This window comes from Epinephelus moara, chromosome 9 (genome assembly GCF_006386435.1).
Source record: "Epinephelus moara isolate mb chromosome 9, YSFRI_EMoa_1.0, whole genome shotgun sequence".
Classification (NCBI taxonomy): Eukaryota; Metazoa; Chordata; class Actinopteri; order Perciformes; family Serranidae; genus Epinephelus; species Epinephelus moara.
Genome location: NC_065514.1, coordinates 34,711,752 through 34,728,635, shown reverse-complemented (window position 1 = coordinate 34,728,635; position 16,884 = coordinate 34,711,752). Strand labels below are relative to the sequence as shown.

The 16,884-nt window shown below is 44.1% G+C and overlaps 1 protein-coding gene across 3 annotated transcripts in view; it reads right to left on the bottom strand.

Annotated features, from left to right (window-relative positions):
• The window catches only part of pam (peptidylglycine alpha-amidating monooxygenase), a 76,153-nt gene that overhangs the window by 22,069 nt on the left and 37,200 nt on the right, over positions 1-16,884 (bottom strand). For 2 of the 3 annotated variants that reach the window (XM_050052673.1, XM_050052674.1), the window contains exon 16: positions 1,025-1,154. In XM_050052673.1, coding sequence (XP_049908630.1) covers positions 1,025-1,154 — 130 coding nt within the window. Of the gene's footprint in view, positions 1-1,024; positions 1,155-6,330; positions 6,607-16,884 lie in introns of all 3 variants that reach the window. The other variant, XM_050052675.1, reaches the window with a different exon arrangement.

The following is a 16,884-nucleotide window of genomic DNA, read 5'->3' as shown; positions in this document are numbered from 1 at the left end:
CGCCTTTTGTAATACATGCAAACACTTCAAAAGTCACAAGTGGGGTATTTACTGGCATATTTTATGTCATAGAAGAAAACACGGAAATCTCTCAAGCTTGTGATAAACACAGACCTTATTTCAGGCATCTAACCAAAAACCAATTTCAAAAACCCATTGACCAAGTGAACCGAATGCAAATTTGCGTTACCTAGACTAGCAAAGGCATTACCCACCTTACTCTGCCTCTGAATGGGTTACTGTGACATTCTTACTCTAACGCTAACCAATCTTACTCCTTTTACCTAAACCTTACTGACCTAACCACCAAAGGCAATGAGTATAACCCAATCAGAGGGAGAGGAGGGTAGGTCTTGTCTTTGCTATCCTAGGAAATGCAAAATCACAAACCCATGTGCTAAAATGCTAACTTATTTCTGTGTTTTAGGTCTCATTTCTGCAACACACTATTCACAGAATTTATTTTAGGCACCATTCAACCCATAAAAAATCCAATGACTCTGAGACAAAGGAACCGGAAGTGCTAAAATGCTAACTTATTTGTGTGTTTAAGGACTCATTCCTGCACAATTCGAAAATGCCAGCTGCAAATGGCAATGGGGACAATATGGGGACAAATTATAACAGACACTTTCAACCTGCACAGAGTAGCATTTTTTCCATCCATCTAGTTGCTTTGACAATGTGATTGCAACCATAACAGCTTGTTATTCAGGTCATTTTTGACCATATGTCCTGGCACGATAACCATCCACTGTCTAAAAGCATATTTTAAGATACCTTGACCCTCAATTGGCAACAGACCTAAAAGTGAGGAAATGTGGGCTGTTGTTTAAACTAGAGTCTGTACTTTCTGTGAGTGATGGATCATATGTCATATTATGGACAGCTGAAAGGTGGTGGCAGTAGTGAACTCTCCAGATAAACAAATTACATTATATTTAAAACATTATACATGAAGATTTCTGAGTTTCAAGGACTGTCAGAAGCCCTGTATTAACAGAAAATGTTGAAGGTGACTTACTCTGCCCCCCAGTGGTGGTCACCTCTATGGAAAATGACCAGGTTAGAATCTGAGTCGAGGGCAAGTCCTGACACCTGACCCAGCTTGAGAGAATTCTGAGGCCATGCTGAGACTTGCTCCAAATGGTAGTCTGCAATACACAAAAACACACACAGACACCCACAAACCCATGGGTTGAGGTATTTTCAACATGGTGTTAAAAGTGATCACTGGCATTCTGTAATGAAAGGGGTTTCACATACATCTGTTTTCTTTTTAGTGTCAAGACTGTATCATTGGTTCAAGTTACACAACAAGGTGATTATGGATAAGAACACACAAACACAAGGTTGCAATGAGTTAATATGACACATATCTATGATAAAAACTGGTGCGTTACTCTAAAAATAATACACCCAGTGTTCCCCTACCATTATATTAGGGGCAACCCCCGCCCCCACTTGAAGGTCAAGTTAATTTTATTTAATTTTATTTTCTATATAGCGCCAGATCTCAACAGAAGTCATTTAAGGTTACCTTTCCTATAGAACAGGTCTATACTTTGTCCTTTTATTAAACAAACTAAATAGCATTATGTTTTTTATTTAATTTACACGACAACATGTCATTTCTGTCTCTACATGGTCGGGCGTATACAATTCTCCTCTGCTCTCTGTTTCACACGCACACACACACACACACACACACACACACACACACACGTGTGCGCACACAGGTGAGCACACTAGAGCGCGGCTCAGGCCACATTTTCCTGAACGAACCCGGCCCGCCCAAGTCCGAGACAATTATAACCGAGCCTGGCCCGAACCCGACAGACTTTCTAATTCATTGACTTGAATAGGCCATAGCACAACACAGCAGCATGTCAAGTGGGTCAGTCACATTTGCACACTGAGTCTGAAACTTCTGACTGTCATAAAAGTTTTCGGAATGGGTCTGATTTTCTGCGTTTTTCGCATCCATCAGAAGCCTTTAGAGAGTTGTTTGACCAGGAATCAGTGAAGAAAATGTGGCAACAGGACACATCTGTCAGAAGACAGAGAAATGGGCCGCAGAGTATTCTTTCATAACTCAGATAGCTCACTTTCAACAGGTCTGATAGTAATATTCAGGTGAATAATGATGACGAGGAGGAGGATGTTTCGAGAAAAAGCTAAAGTGTGGAAACAGAGAGGGAGGACAGCTCAGCCCCACCAGCCACAGTGCCAAATGCAGGACTCAGGGGAAAGAGTGGGAACAACCAGAAAGGTATTTCTGTAGAGGGAAGCAGGGGAGGAGATGTGTCTTTTCATTTTGTCTTGTATTGGACATTTTCACAAGAAATAGAATAATACAACACACCAGACACAGTGTGCAAGGTTTCTGTGTAAAATTTTATTTTAATTTTTTTTTTCAAATGACGGATTTTTTAAAAAATGCATCCGATAAAATGGACTCGGTGTGCAAAGGCCTTTAGTGTTGCACACATGAAAAGTACCAGTAATAGTTGTGAGCTTGTGAAAAAAGTTCAAAACTTCTGTACCATCTCAACTCTGCACATCTGGCCAATCGCTGTGCGAAGTGGATATGAATGTCGAATACGCAGTTCTTGGAAAGTTACAGAAATTGTCAAACGCCCCTCCCCAACTCCAATGTCGGAAATGTGTAGGGGGAGGGAGTTTCCATCTGTTTGACCATTCAAAACGCAGTTCTAATGTACTGCTGCCTTAACAGGGTGTTTATCATTTCTACAGTATAAATGACTGTGAACGTAAGTTCCTTCAACACGTTCTTTTAAAGCACAAGCCCACTTTGTGGCTAGGAAGGGAAAGGTTACCACTTCAATGCTTTTCTGCATTTTGTTTGGAAATATTTTATTATTTTTCTGTCATTTTTTGCCTTTATCACACAGATGCATAGACACAGACAGGAGGAAAGAGAGAGGGGTATGACATGCAACAAATGTCCTGTTCGTTAATTCTTATAGAAATAGAAGAACGATTTCTTTTAAAGTAGTTCCCACTACAGTGTAGTGTACATTTTGCCCATGTGCGTGCGTGCGTGTGCGCGCGCGCACACACACACACACACACACACACACACACACACACACGCACGCACAAGGAGAAGACGATATCAGCTTCTCTACTGTGGCTAGTAATCAAGGGTGTGCTATGGGGCTGACATGCAAATTCAGTTTGTTTAATAGACTGTATAATTTTTTCCACCTTTAAAAACAAATTTATTAGTAACTGCACTGAAAGGTAGGGGCAGAGTTCTATAAGGATGGTCTGGACATGCCTCTATGACTGCTTAAAGCTGCTTGTCTCTTGCCCCCAAAGTTGCTGCAGTCCCACATATCAGCAAATAACTGAGTGAGTATGATGTTATTAAATATAGAAATGATGGCCAAATTGTAATAAACCATAATTAAACTTTAACTGTAACTGAGAGCTAAAGCATCACTTTGTTACCAAGCTTCCTCAGCCATTTTTTTTGCCAGGACACAGAAATGAATTTTGCTGTGTCACTTTCCATAGTGACTCTGAGATGCAAACTGCGTAAACTGGGCACTAAGTGTTAAAGCCATGGGAATAATTTTGCTGCCCCAAGTGAAGGCGCTCAAGAATCTTGTGGTGCTGTGTATTAGCGAGAGTAACATGGCTCGCATGATTGACAGGCGGATCAGGCAGTCATGTGGGAATTATTTTGGGCTGTCATGATGATGAAAAAGCTGAGCATGAAGTAAACTTTTCCATTCACAAATTGATCTATGATCCAACCCTAACCTATGGTCATCAGCTTTGAGTAGTGATCAGTAGAATGGAGCACTGCATTTTTTCAGCAGAGCACTCAAATCACACTTGCATTAGCTGATTGGCTTCAGCTGTTTCTTTTATGCTTGGCAACCAGCTGACCAATAATATCCAATCACATTCATACAAGAGTTTATGGTGGTTAATCCAGAATCTATGGCAGGACCTCAAACTGCTGTTCACTGACAGACTCCAGCAATTTGACAGAGCTTGACAGGTTTCGTCACGGAGAATGGGAAAAGAACTGAGTGTCCAGCTGTACACAGCTGTTGAAACTTATCCACATATGACTCAAGTGTTGCTCAAGCCTGTGCAGATGGCGTGCAGACTAGAACACACATACTCACACACTGTCTAGATCACCGAGCAGAGTAACACCTTTCTGAAATATCCAAGCTCTAAGAGGAGCGGACAGTTACCTGCATATTTACTTAAAATATCTATTTAATTCCATTATAAAAGTACTGATGACCGACCACAGTGAACTCATAAATGCTGTTTACCCATCTCTCATATTCAGAAAAAACATTTAAACAGCTGGGTTGAGAGAGAGTTACTGCCCCAAGCAAAGGAGTTCAAGTAATTTGGGGTCTTGTTCATGAATGAGGATAAAATGGAGCATGAGATGAATCGGCGGTTTGATGTGGCATCAGCAGTGATGCGGGCGCTGCGGTGGACCATCATTGTAAAGGGAGCTGAGCCAGAGAGCAAAGCTTTTGATATACCAGTCTTTCTACGTCCCAACCCTCACTTATGGTCATGAGCTTTGGGTAGTGACCAAAAGAGTGATTTCGCAGATACAAACGGCTGAAATGAGTTTTCTCCATAGTTTGGCTAGGCTCAGCCTGAAAGACAGGCTGAGCAGAACAGACATCCAGAGGGAGCTCGGAGTAAAGCCGCTGCTCCTTCGCATTGAAAGGAGGCAGTTGGGGTGGTTTGGGAATCTGATCAGGATCCTTCTGGGTGTCTCCCTTTAGAGGTTCTCTGGGCACATACAACTGGTAGGAGGCCCCAAGGCAGTTCAAGAACATGCTGGAAGGATTACATATCTCATCTGGCCTGGGAACCCCTTGGGATCCCCCAGGAGGAGCTGGGAAGCATCGCTGAGGAGAGGGATTTCTAGAGTACTTTGCTCAGCCTGCTTCCCTTGCAACCCGGCCCTGCATAAACGGATGAAAATGGATGGATGGATGATTTACACAGCCCTCCCTCTCTTAGTGTGCTCCACGTCTTAGTGAGTTCAGACAAGATTTCTTTTTGCTTTCTCTTTTGCAAATTCTAGGTTTGGTCATTCTGTTCTGGATTATTCTGAACTGTTGTACCCCAATGTGAACATAGAGCAGTCATCATCCAACTTGCCCACTTGTTCTACAAGGGAATTAAAGGCTCCCTGTAGAGGTTTCGTGTGCGCGACCACAATGACCCAAATGCACACGCATGCACGCAGGCGGCGAGAGACACATTCCTATGTCAGCTAATTAACGTGTGTTTACCTGTCTGTGTGCTCACTCTTTACACGCAGGTGATTGTAGGGCAACTGGCAGCACCTGAGGGTGTTTCAGGATAATTAAGTCTGTGTGCAGCTAGGGGCCTTTCTCTGGCTGCACTCCACTTTGTTGCTGCATCTCCCTGTCCCTCTTTGGACTGGTTATGTTGCTGTAGTTCTTAGTTTTGCTTTTACGCACCTTTATACATCTGCACACATTTTTCTGCACCCATCACACTACTGACACCTCTGACTTTCACACTCCACACTGTAAATTTTTAGTTAATCTTTAATTTGGTCTCATTTGGTCTAATTGGGTTTAATTTGATTAAATAATTATCTTTTGTTCAACTTTGCCATGGTGTGTCTCCATTTTGTTGTGGGCATTTGAGCCAGGTTATAACACAGGTGTAAACAATATGGGATTAAATCTTTGAAAATATTTTATCAGAAAGGAAATGCATTCAAGAATATGCATTCACCTCGAGAATACACACAATGTGATAATGGTGAGTAGGACTGAATGTCAACCAAACTTTTTTTTTCTTTTTTAAACAAGAAAACCCCACAGGTCACTTTGAAAACAAGCAAAGCCTCTGCACTGAAGCCAGAACAAACATAGAGCTCATGGGGCAGAGTTAATGACTTATCAGACATTCAGACTGATGTGGTGGGAGCCGGTCTGAGGAACATATCCATGAGTGACAGCAAAGAAAGGGATGAGGACAGAAAAGATACACGTGAGGAAAAACAGGATGCTACAGCCAAGGGGAAAAAGAAATATGGAGAAATTTTTCTCACAGTAAAGCCCTGATTTAACAGTGATGTGTACAAGACTATTTTTCATTGGTTTAAATAACTTGTATACTAATATTTTAAGGTCATTTCATAGCACAATACATTTTACAAAAACTCAAAGGGTGTCTAAACATGTGAACTGTGTATGTGTTACAGTTCAAGCATAGTGGACCATGTAAAGAAAGAAGGGGATCAATAACAACAATAAAATAGCATCCAGGACCCACCTTGTCCTTCATCTAGCAGCTTGCTTCTTGGCGGCTTAGCCGTGGCCTCAAGCTGGTGGAATTTGTGGACCCTGTCCCTCAGCAAAACAGGATCTTCCCTGGTTTGGAAGGCTAGTCTGGCACTGGGAGAGCCCAGGTCTTTCTTTTGCATTAAGCTATCGATCTGAGCCACCAAATCAGCCTGGGCTCTCTGCATCTCGCTGGGGTTGTACTTATGAATGTGAACTATGTCCTTGCTGTGGCCTAGCAGCTTGGACATAAGAGAAAAGAGGTCACCTGCACAGACAGACAGAGAAGGACAGGAAAGAGTGGAAATAAAGGACAAGGAGACTAGGCTATCCTGCAATAAAGGGCAAATAAAGCACTCAGTACGTTTACATGCACACTTGAGTCGAGCTATGGTTACATCTCGACTAGGCCATTTAATTGGACTACTGTCCTTGTCCCAGTATACAAACACAGGAGGGGAATCGATTTATTGACCAAAGTATGTTCCGACTCCACTACAATAGATGGTGATATGCCCCCTTTCAGCTTGTTAGTATTTGATCTTTTTCCGATTGACCTATTATGTCACAGACCAAACAATCGACCAATAAAGTAGCTACAGTTAGCTGGTGGCAAACTTGTTTTTTAAAATATTGAAGTCTTTCAGCTGACACAGCATGAACTGTATCTCCTCGTCCATCCAAAAATGAACAGCTCTGGATGTAGATTTTGCCATGTTGTTACCAGCCTCTTCTCCTATTCGTCGTATTCGTCTTCCAGGTCAAAACCCGTCACACAAACTGTCGACCATGGGCAGAGCACCTTGGCCAGTTTGGGTCTGATTGACTATATACATGCAGGTGTTATTCAACACACAATCGCATTATCTGGGTGTGTCAGTCCAACAATTTAATTTAGTACGATTTCAGTTGGACAAATGTGTTTACATGTATTTTTAAAGTCCAGTTTTAATTGGACTAACACAATAAATCAATTTTCTCTAATGTCATGTAAATGTACTGAGTATTGTAAAGATGGCTGGTAAGAGATTTCATTGGGACAGTGATATCAAAAAGGGGAAATACAATAAATATCTGTTGTCCACTACATAGCCTGTAGTGTAAAAGTGTTTTAGTAGACACTACTTGGCAGAAATTTGGGTTGAGCGTAGAGATGTGGGAAGAACAGAGAAGAGTTAGCTCTACAGAAGGAAAGGTATTAGTCAGCAGCAAACAACTAACGTGTCATGCAATCTAATGCTGACACCGCATTGACTACTGCACATACAGTACAACCTACTGCATATACTGTAATCTCAGTTGACAGGATACACTAACAATTTTTAAAGACTCATGTGATCTTGTTCTAATGACCTCTGACCTACTAACACATATTGGGCCCTATCTTACACCCTATGCAAAGCAGTCCACAGCCCAGCACGACTGTCATTGCTAGTTTCAGAACAAGGCAGTTGTCATTTTCATGGCCAGCACCCACGCTGTGTGTCCATGGGTGTGTAGGTCTTAGAATGAGGTATGATCAGGCGTTTACACCCAAGAAGCAGTGTAACTTTAGTGATTATTTCAGAAGCTAAAAGTTTTGCTCTGTTTCCTCTGTCAGGTTTATGACTACAGTTTAGAGATGTAACGGTATGATTGTTGAAATGTGCTCAAAATGTTCAAAAAGTACTTATACACACACACTGAAATTATTTAACCAAGTTTTATTTCGAAAAGCAAATAAAATAAAGAGCACAATGTACTTTCTGTCTAACAGAAAGTCTAGCATGTTCGATTTTCTTTTTGTCGTTCACGATTACTCCCATCACAGCCGTCACTTTGACCATTAGGAACACAGAGCAATCTGCTGCCGTAGACAACTGTAGGGCAACAACACCCCTGCCTTTTTAATATTTCCTCTAGGGATGTTACCACACAGAGTAAAAGGGGAAAATGATGGTGTGAAACAGCAGAGGCACTTTGTCAACTTGCTGAGTACTGCCATTAGCATCAAACTAGCAAACAATGTTATTATAGTGTAGTGTGTGTACCACGCACAGGTACACTCGCTGTATAGTTGTGGGTGGTGGTCACGAAGATGGCTCATGAAATTTGAAGTGTTACCCCCCTTTGCGGAGACTTTTTTCCTGCATTTTCTGCAGACAGGGTGACAATCTTCAATTAGTTTCCCCTCAGCATCCTTATAAAATCCAAAATACATCCAGACTTCAGACTTTCTCCAGAGTACTGTCCGTACGGGTGCCTTCGATGCCTTCCGCCATGTTTTCAGAGGCCAAACATTGCAAACAAAGTGCAGTAATCAAACACGTTTTTTTTTCTTTTTTCCTCTCTCTTTAATATATTTGTTTGGGCAGTCTTGCCTTCAATTGATAGGAAAGTCAAGTGCGAAAGGGGGAGAGAGAGGGGGAATGACACGCAGCAAAGGGCCACAGGCCGGAGTTGAACCCGGGCTGCTGCAGCAACAGCCCTGCACATGAGGCACCCGCTCCATCCACCAAGCCATCGACGCCCCATCAAACACGGTTTTAATGATAATTAAAATTTGAAACGGTAATACTAACCGTCTGGAATTATCATTTTACCGGTAATCATTACATCCCTAGTACAGTTTTTAGTTTTGCTGCTTAAATGTCCCATTTGCTGCAGTGATTACTGCTTTCACTGCATTACTCTCAGCAGAAAACTGCTTGCTTCTCCAATCTGCAAAATCCACCATACAAATAGCAACACGCCAGGCGCAGGCACACTTGGATTTTAAAGGGTATGGGAGGTGACACTCTGAATGGCTGAATTAACGTTACACCAAAAACACACCTATGACTGATTAAGGGACCAAATACAACCTCTTTGCCCCTTGCACCTTACTTTACGCTGAGATTATGCACTGTTAAACTGGCAAAAGTGGAGTTGGACACCTAAATCCATCTGCGCCATGCACTTTAGATCATGCATTATAGATAGTTTTAAATAGGGCCCATTGTGTTGAAATACTAAAAATCTAAAGCAGCCCAGCCCCGGTCCAAGAATTTCAGGATATTTCAAGAGATTAAAATGACTCAGCCTAATGATGGGAATACTCTGGGACAATCACCATTTTTGTTGTTGCTTCTCTTGTGCAGATGCAAAAAGACATCTTTGAAAGATCTTTATTCATAAGGCCTATGTGTAAATCTAAGTTCATTTACAAATTACAGGCTTTCCCTTACAGCTATCACCTGTTTAACTCTGGTGTTTAATTAGTCTCAAAACCCGCACACACTAATAAAATAAATCTGGTGCATGCACACGATATGAATGCACAGGAAAGTATCATGAGCAGAAAAGCAATTTTGTGGGGGAGCACCCCATGTACAAATGTAGTCATGGGTTTATCCAGTTGCCTTTTGAGAATTTGGAGGCGAGGATGGAATAACCAGTGGCTGATGCCTCTGCTATTTTTGATTAGTCACTTTCAATACCCAGTCCCTGCTGAGCCAGTGTCTAGAAATAGTGAGTATTGATATCCATATTGCCATCATCAACAACATATGATACTGTTTTTATAGCTCCCACTGGCTACACTGCTACAAAAGTCTCGAAAGTTAACTTGACAAGTGAGCATCCTGAGTAGTTGCAAGCATGCAGGGAGAGTGGAAAAAGGCTTGTCACAGCCCTGTGCTCGCTGGTGCACCCTTGCCAGAATGCTTCTCCACTTCTGTGTGCTCGTATCACGTAGTGCAGGCTTTGTGATTAATTAACACCATATATAACCCGAAATTTATCTGTTGAGTATGAAAGAACCCCGTGTCGGATATGAATATCGAGAGCAGACCAGTGCATGAGGCTATGGTGTGGGAAGTTCCAGTAAGTTCCAGTTATTACTGAAAAAGGGAATAATATATATGAGATCCCTTGCCCTGTTCCTAAGGGTAAAGCCAGACACCTTGTGGAGGAACCTGTTTTCAGCTTCTTGTATCCACAGTCAAGTTCTTTCACTCACTACCAAGAGCTGATGTCCATAGGTCAGGACTGCAAATGTATGTATGCAAATGAGATTCTTAAAGAGAAATGCCTACAGACTCAGCTCGCTCTTCACCATGACAGTCTGATATAGTGTCATTACTGTAGATACTGCACCAAGCTGCCTGTCAGTTTCATGATTTGTGTTCCTTCTTAATCCCCATTCAGACCGACACAATGATGGGATCAAACTCTCATCGGAGGTCTATCTGTATGGGTTAACGTGTGTCAGCCAGCCGACCCTCCTTTACAACTCTCCTCCTGACCAGGGCTGAACAAAGTGTTGTAGGCTTCCCAGCTTTGGTGAACTGGCATTGAAACCAGTAATGGAAATGGATTAAATGATAGACATTTAATAATAATAATAACTTTAATTTATATAGAGCCTTTCAAGAAACCCAAAGTCACTTTACAATACATAGTAATTTAAAAATCATTTAATCAATTTACTAAAGACAACAAGAAGAGAGAAGTAGAAAGCACACGTGAGCAATCAAGAGAGAGGGAGCGTGCATATGGACAATGTATGAGGTGAAATCAAAGCTTAACTTTTATCTTGTGTTACTGTAATTCTCATGTAAGCATATGGAACTTGTCTAGCAGCATTTAGACTAGCATCAGTCTCATATAAATGGTTCCAATGCAGGTCAAGTGCAGTAGCTCTGCGTATTGTGTCATACAGGTCTGCTGTCTGAAAGTGGTAGGGCTGCCCCCGACTAAGAACATTCCTAGTCAACCAATATTCGTCATATCGGGCCATTAGTCGACAAGTCGCCCACATGTTTACGATACTAATTTAATTATTAAATTATATATTTTGGGTGGGGCAACACAATGGTTTGAGTTAAAGGTGTGAGAAAGAATAGTATCAGTAACATTGTTAACACTGTGATACATTACAGAATAATACAAAACAATTAATATAGGCCAATACTTTATTTACAAGCACACATCAAACACTGAGCGAGCTGCCCGTTAATTATGCTGTTGGCAACGATTGTGCTTAGTGGCTAATGGGCATGTAGCTACTTGCATGTTTCAGATGATTCGTCATGTTAGTAGTCGACAAATGACAGGCAAATGTTTGTCTGCAGAGTGTATAGATCACCCTGGGTTTGTCCTTCACCTTCTCAAAATGATCCCACACTTTGGATTTCATCCCCAACATGTTATTAACTTGCCTGTGTAATAACCGCAGGTACCAGCCCTGTTAGTGAGGGGCTGTACACATGCCACATCTGTAATTGCCTGGAAAACGTGAGGTTGGGCAATGGGTGCTACTCTTGTGCCTTTTTTAGTGCCAGCTTTCAAGAGCGCAGCCACAGGTTGCGCTTGAGGTTACTAAGTAACCTTAACAAGCACCATATAGCTTATTTACCTGATATCCTGAGTACAGAGATGATCTTAAAGCTATTAAATGCTAAACTGAATAACGTTTGGTTATCTAACATAACCGCAGTTCTTAGAATAATATAAGCGAGGTGTCTCGTTATGGGATACAGCCTACTGCAGCCCTGATAGAAGCATTTATCTCAATCCGCCAAACTTGATTGGTCGGTGAAAGGTGTTCACCCGCGCCGCACCCAGTAGTCCCACCTACTATATATAGTGTGCGCGGATAACCCTCCTTCAATTCAATAAGCAGACCTCTTCTCACCGCCCAGCAAGAAGGGTTGTCTGGCGAGACACCTCGCTCATATTATTCTAAGAACTGCGGTTATGTTAGATAATCAAACGTTCTTCTTCATAATATTCACTCGGTGTCTCGCTATGGGATATGGTAGCTCCTGTATTGCCAGACAGCTTATCGAACAAGTACCGGCCAGTGGGGAGGGTCCCTGGGTTCCAGTTAGGACTCCAGGACCGCGCTAGCCAAGCACGGCCACGACACGTCCAGCATATAGAACCGAACAAAAGTCAGAGATGAGGACCAACTTGCTGCTGAACAAATGTCCTGAACAGACACTCCCTTAAATAAAGCCCAGGATGCGGCCATCCCGCAGGTAGAGTGCGCACGCAAACCCGCTGGCGGCTGCAGACCCCTGCTGGTATACTCCAAAGCTATAGCCTCCTCCACCCAGTGGGCGAGGCGCTGCTTTGTGACTGACTGTCCCTTTCGGGGTTCAGCCCAGGAGACAAAGATCTGATGGCTCCTCCTGATGCTCTGTGTCCTGTCCATATAAGAGTGCACAGCTCGAACCGGACACAGCATGTGCGCTTGCTGCTCACCGGGAGAAGTGGTGAACGCTGCAAGCTCAATCGGGGAACACGAACCCACCACCTTAGGTACAAAGACCAGGTTGGGCTTCAGAACCACACGCGTATTCCCCAGGCAAACTGAGCGCACACAGGATGCACAGAGAGTGCATGGATGTCACTCACTCGCTTTGCAGAGGCGAGAGCTAGTAACAGCACTGTCTTAAGGGACAGGTGTTTGAGACTCACTCCCAGCAATGGCTCAAATGGGGGGCCTTTAAGCCCCTCCAGAACCACCGCTAAATCCCACGGAGGCATCAGTGGTCTGGAGACAGGGAGCAGCCTGCGCGCGCCCCTCATAAACTGGCACACCAAAGGGTGTTGGCCCGCTGTTTTGTCCCCAAATCCTATATGGCAAGCCGCTATAGCTGCCAGATAAACCTTAACCGTGGAAAAGGCTTTTCCTGTATCAATCAGGTCATGTAAAAACAACAGTATCGCTGGCACAGAACACTGAAAGGGGGTGTGGCCCCGTTCAAGACACCACTGCTCAAACACTCCCCACTTAGAGTTGTACAGAGACCTAGTGGAGGGAGCCCTGGCGTTTTGGATAGTGTTAACCACACTCTGAGGGAGCCCAGCAGTGGTCAAATTGAGCCACTCACGGGCCTGGCCCACAGTTGCAGTCGCTCACAGACCTGCCCTCGTAAATGCCACCCCAGCCGGATAGGCTGGCATCCGTGGTGACCACTTTCCTGGACGAGACAGTGCTCATGAACACCCCCTGAGTCAGGAAAGACGGGGCCGTCACGCAATCCGCCGTGACCGTTATCCTCCATGCGCCATGATGCACGGGATCCAGCCTGAGTGAAGCGACCCAGCACTGAAATTCCCGCATGTGAAAGCGGCAAAGATGGATCACGAGGATGGCTGAAGCCATCAGACCCAGCAGCCGAAGACACAGTCAGACCTGTGTCGACAGAAGTGCGTGAGGCAAGCTTTGAATGTTTTCACTCTCTCCTCCGACAGGCGAGCTGTGAATGGCATGGAGCGCAGTGATAATCCCAGAAAGGATATCTCCTGTGTCGGAGAGAGTTGGCTCTTCTCCGTATTTATCACAAAGCCCAAATCTATTAGGTGTTTCGTGACAATGTGCGTGTGAACCCTGGCCTCCTGTTCTGACTGCGCCAACAGGAGCCAGTCGCCAAAATACGTGGCCAGCCAGATGCCCCGACGTCTGAGTGGGGCGACAGCAGCCTCTGTGCACCGTATGAAAACCTCTGATATGAGGAACGAGGTGTCATTGTCATCCTCTGTGATGCCAATCTCCAGCACTGGGCGTCCCAGTCATAGCCAGTCTCTGGAGCTTCCCCGGCCATGTCCTCGTCTTCCTCCGCGGCTGCGCCTTGGTCAGCGGTGGGGAGAAATGGGTCACAGCCCGCGAGGCTAACTTGGCGGGCTAGCCTGCGTCTGAGGCTCTTGACTGTGAACACTTTGCAGTGTCCACAGGACCTGGGAATCTCGAGGGTTAACCTGGCGTGGTCAAACCCAAGGCAGGTACTGCACACCGGGTGGGCGTCCTTCCCCGAGATTTTATTCCCGCAGCAACAGAGCCGAAAGTCTCCTCTGGTGTGAGGATCTTTAGCGGTCAAGCTGGAGTGCTAACAGAGAAAAGGGCCGTGGCTAGCTAGTGTGCTAGCATGGGGTTGAGAGGAGTAGCTGGTATGCTAGCTTAGCTCGCTTAGGCAGAAGCCAGAGCACGACACTAGCGTCCGGTGACGGAAGCTAGCAAAGATCCGTCTGGTGAACAGTTAAGCCAATGAAAGCTCTGACGTGAGATAAGCTCTCAGGGGAGAAGAGGTCTGAATTGAAGGAGGGTTATCCACGCACACTATATATAGTAGGTGGGACTACTGGGTGCGGTGCGGATGAACACCTTTCACCGGCCAATCAAGATTGGCCAATTGAGATAAATGCTTCTGTCAGGGCTGCAGGAGGCTGCATCCCATAGCGAGACACAGAGTGAATATTATGAAGAAGAACTATGGGTTAGCGGTATTCAACATAAACAATATGTGATGCTTTTGTACCTGCTGAATGGTCCATATGCATCATAGCGTTCATGTCAGCTGGACTAACAGCGACAGGAACATTGGCCTCAGCTGGAATATGTTCAAACAGCTCTCCCAGGTGCCGTTTATAAGTGTACAGGCCTATCATCCGTGGGACAGATGTAAAGCTTTGGGTAGCCCTGCACTAAAATGATCAACTTTTCCATGTTTGTCAGACTCAATGTTTACAGAAAAAGGGAAACATATCTGTCGGCTGTGATTGGTTTGTAACATGACTCCTGTCTGACCTCTTCCTGTGTCTGTCCTTTCAAATTCAATTTCCACATGGTCCGGTTATATAGGTTTTTATTTATTTTGACAAGGCACAGCTTCTAATAGAGTATCACTTTTATTTTATTTTTTTCTACAAAAAAGTGACCAGTGAAATCTTACCAACTAATGACCTTTACAGTTGACTATTAGGGGGCATGAAAAATTTGCCAGATCTTCTCTGCCAATGCCAAGCTTTTTTTTTTTGCTGGTGACTCTTGTTTGGTGTTGTTTGATGGATTGGATGATTGAAGTCTGAAGAAACAAGAAATATTGGCAACTTAATTTATTCATTTAACAAATAGGAGCCTCAGTAGCGTGTGGAAGAACCATATATAGCCACAGCAGCCTGGCACCTCCTCCTCATGCTGGTCACCAGCCTGGTCACACACTGCTGTAGGATGGCATCCCATTCTTCAGCCAGCATTTGTCGCAGGTCAGCCAACGTGGTTGTGTTGGTCACTCTGGCACGAACAGCACGCCCAAGCTGATCCCACAAATGTTCAATGGGGTTGAGGTCAGGACTGCTGGCACACCATTCCATCCTTTCCACTCCCAAATTCTGGAGGTAGTCTCTGATAAATGGCGCTCTGTGGGGGCGAGCGTTGTCATCTTGGAGGAAAGCGTTTGGTCCCAGACTGTAGAGATATGGGATTGCCACTGGTTGCAGAATTTCATCTCTCATTGAGATTGCCACCAATGATGACAAGCCTTGTTTTTCCAGTGAGGGGGATGCCGTCCCACGCCATCACACTGCCTCCACCAAAAGATGTTACTCTATTGGTGCAGCAATCAGCAAAGCGTTCTCCACGTCTTCGCCACAGTTTGACCCTACAATATAACTGCTGTAATCTGGATTGTCAAACATAACGTTCCTTCACATGTTCAGGTTCCAGTGCATGTGTTGCCGACACCAGCGCAAACAGGCCTGATGGTGAAGGGCAGTCATGGCAGGCCTCCTGGCAGCCCTATGAGACCGGAGACTGATTGTGTGCAGTCTGTTCCAGATTGTCTGGGCAGAGAGCCGTCGGCCATATTGTCCTGCAAACCTTGACTGCAAATCTGTAGAAGACTGCCGACAGTTCCTAAGTGCTGAAAGGATGAGGAAACGCTCTTCTTGGGGTGCCATCTTCTTGGGACGCCCACTTCGTGATCTATCTCTGACATCCCCCGTTATATGGAACTTGGCCTTCAGTTTGCAGATGGTACTAGGGCTCACTCCAAATAATGCCACAACTTGGTTTTGCGGAACACCAGCTTGAAGTTGCCCTATGGCATGGGCTCTATCCAGAGCAATCAAACATGGCATGCCGATTCTTGGACCTGACACCAACTGACCACTGTAGCAGGGCCCATGCTCACAGGTACCAGAAGCTCAAAACAAGAGTCAACAGCAACAAAAAAAAAAAAAAAAAAAAGCTATTTGGAATTGGCAGAGAAGATTTGGCAAATTTCAGGAGTTAAAGCAAGAAAAAATTTTGTGTCTGAAATGTGGAGCAAGGAAGATTGGGGCTTGGTGTTGCGGTCACAAAATGAAGAAACAGAATAGAATAATAAAATGCTGGTTTTATGCACTGACTTACCAATATTAATAATGTACTTTGTACTGAGTTTTAAGGTAGCTGTAATTAAACCTCTCCTAAAAAAGCCCACCCTGGATACAGAGGTGTTAGCCCACTATAGACCAATATCTAATCTTCCCTTTCTGTCAAAGATCCTTGAGAAAGTAGTCGCAGACCAGCTGTGTGATTTTCTCCATGATAATAATTTATTTGAGGAATTTCAGTTAGAGTGCATCATAGCACTGAGACAACACTAGTTAAAATTACAAATGACCTTCTGATTGCTTCAGACAAAGGACTCGTCTCTGTACTTGTTTTATTAGATCTTAGTGCGGCGTTTGACACAATTGACCATCAAATTCTACTGCAGAGACTGGATCATTTAATTGGCCTAAAAGGTTCTGCACT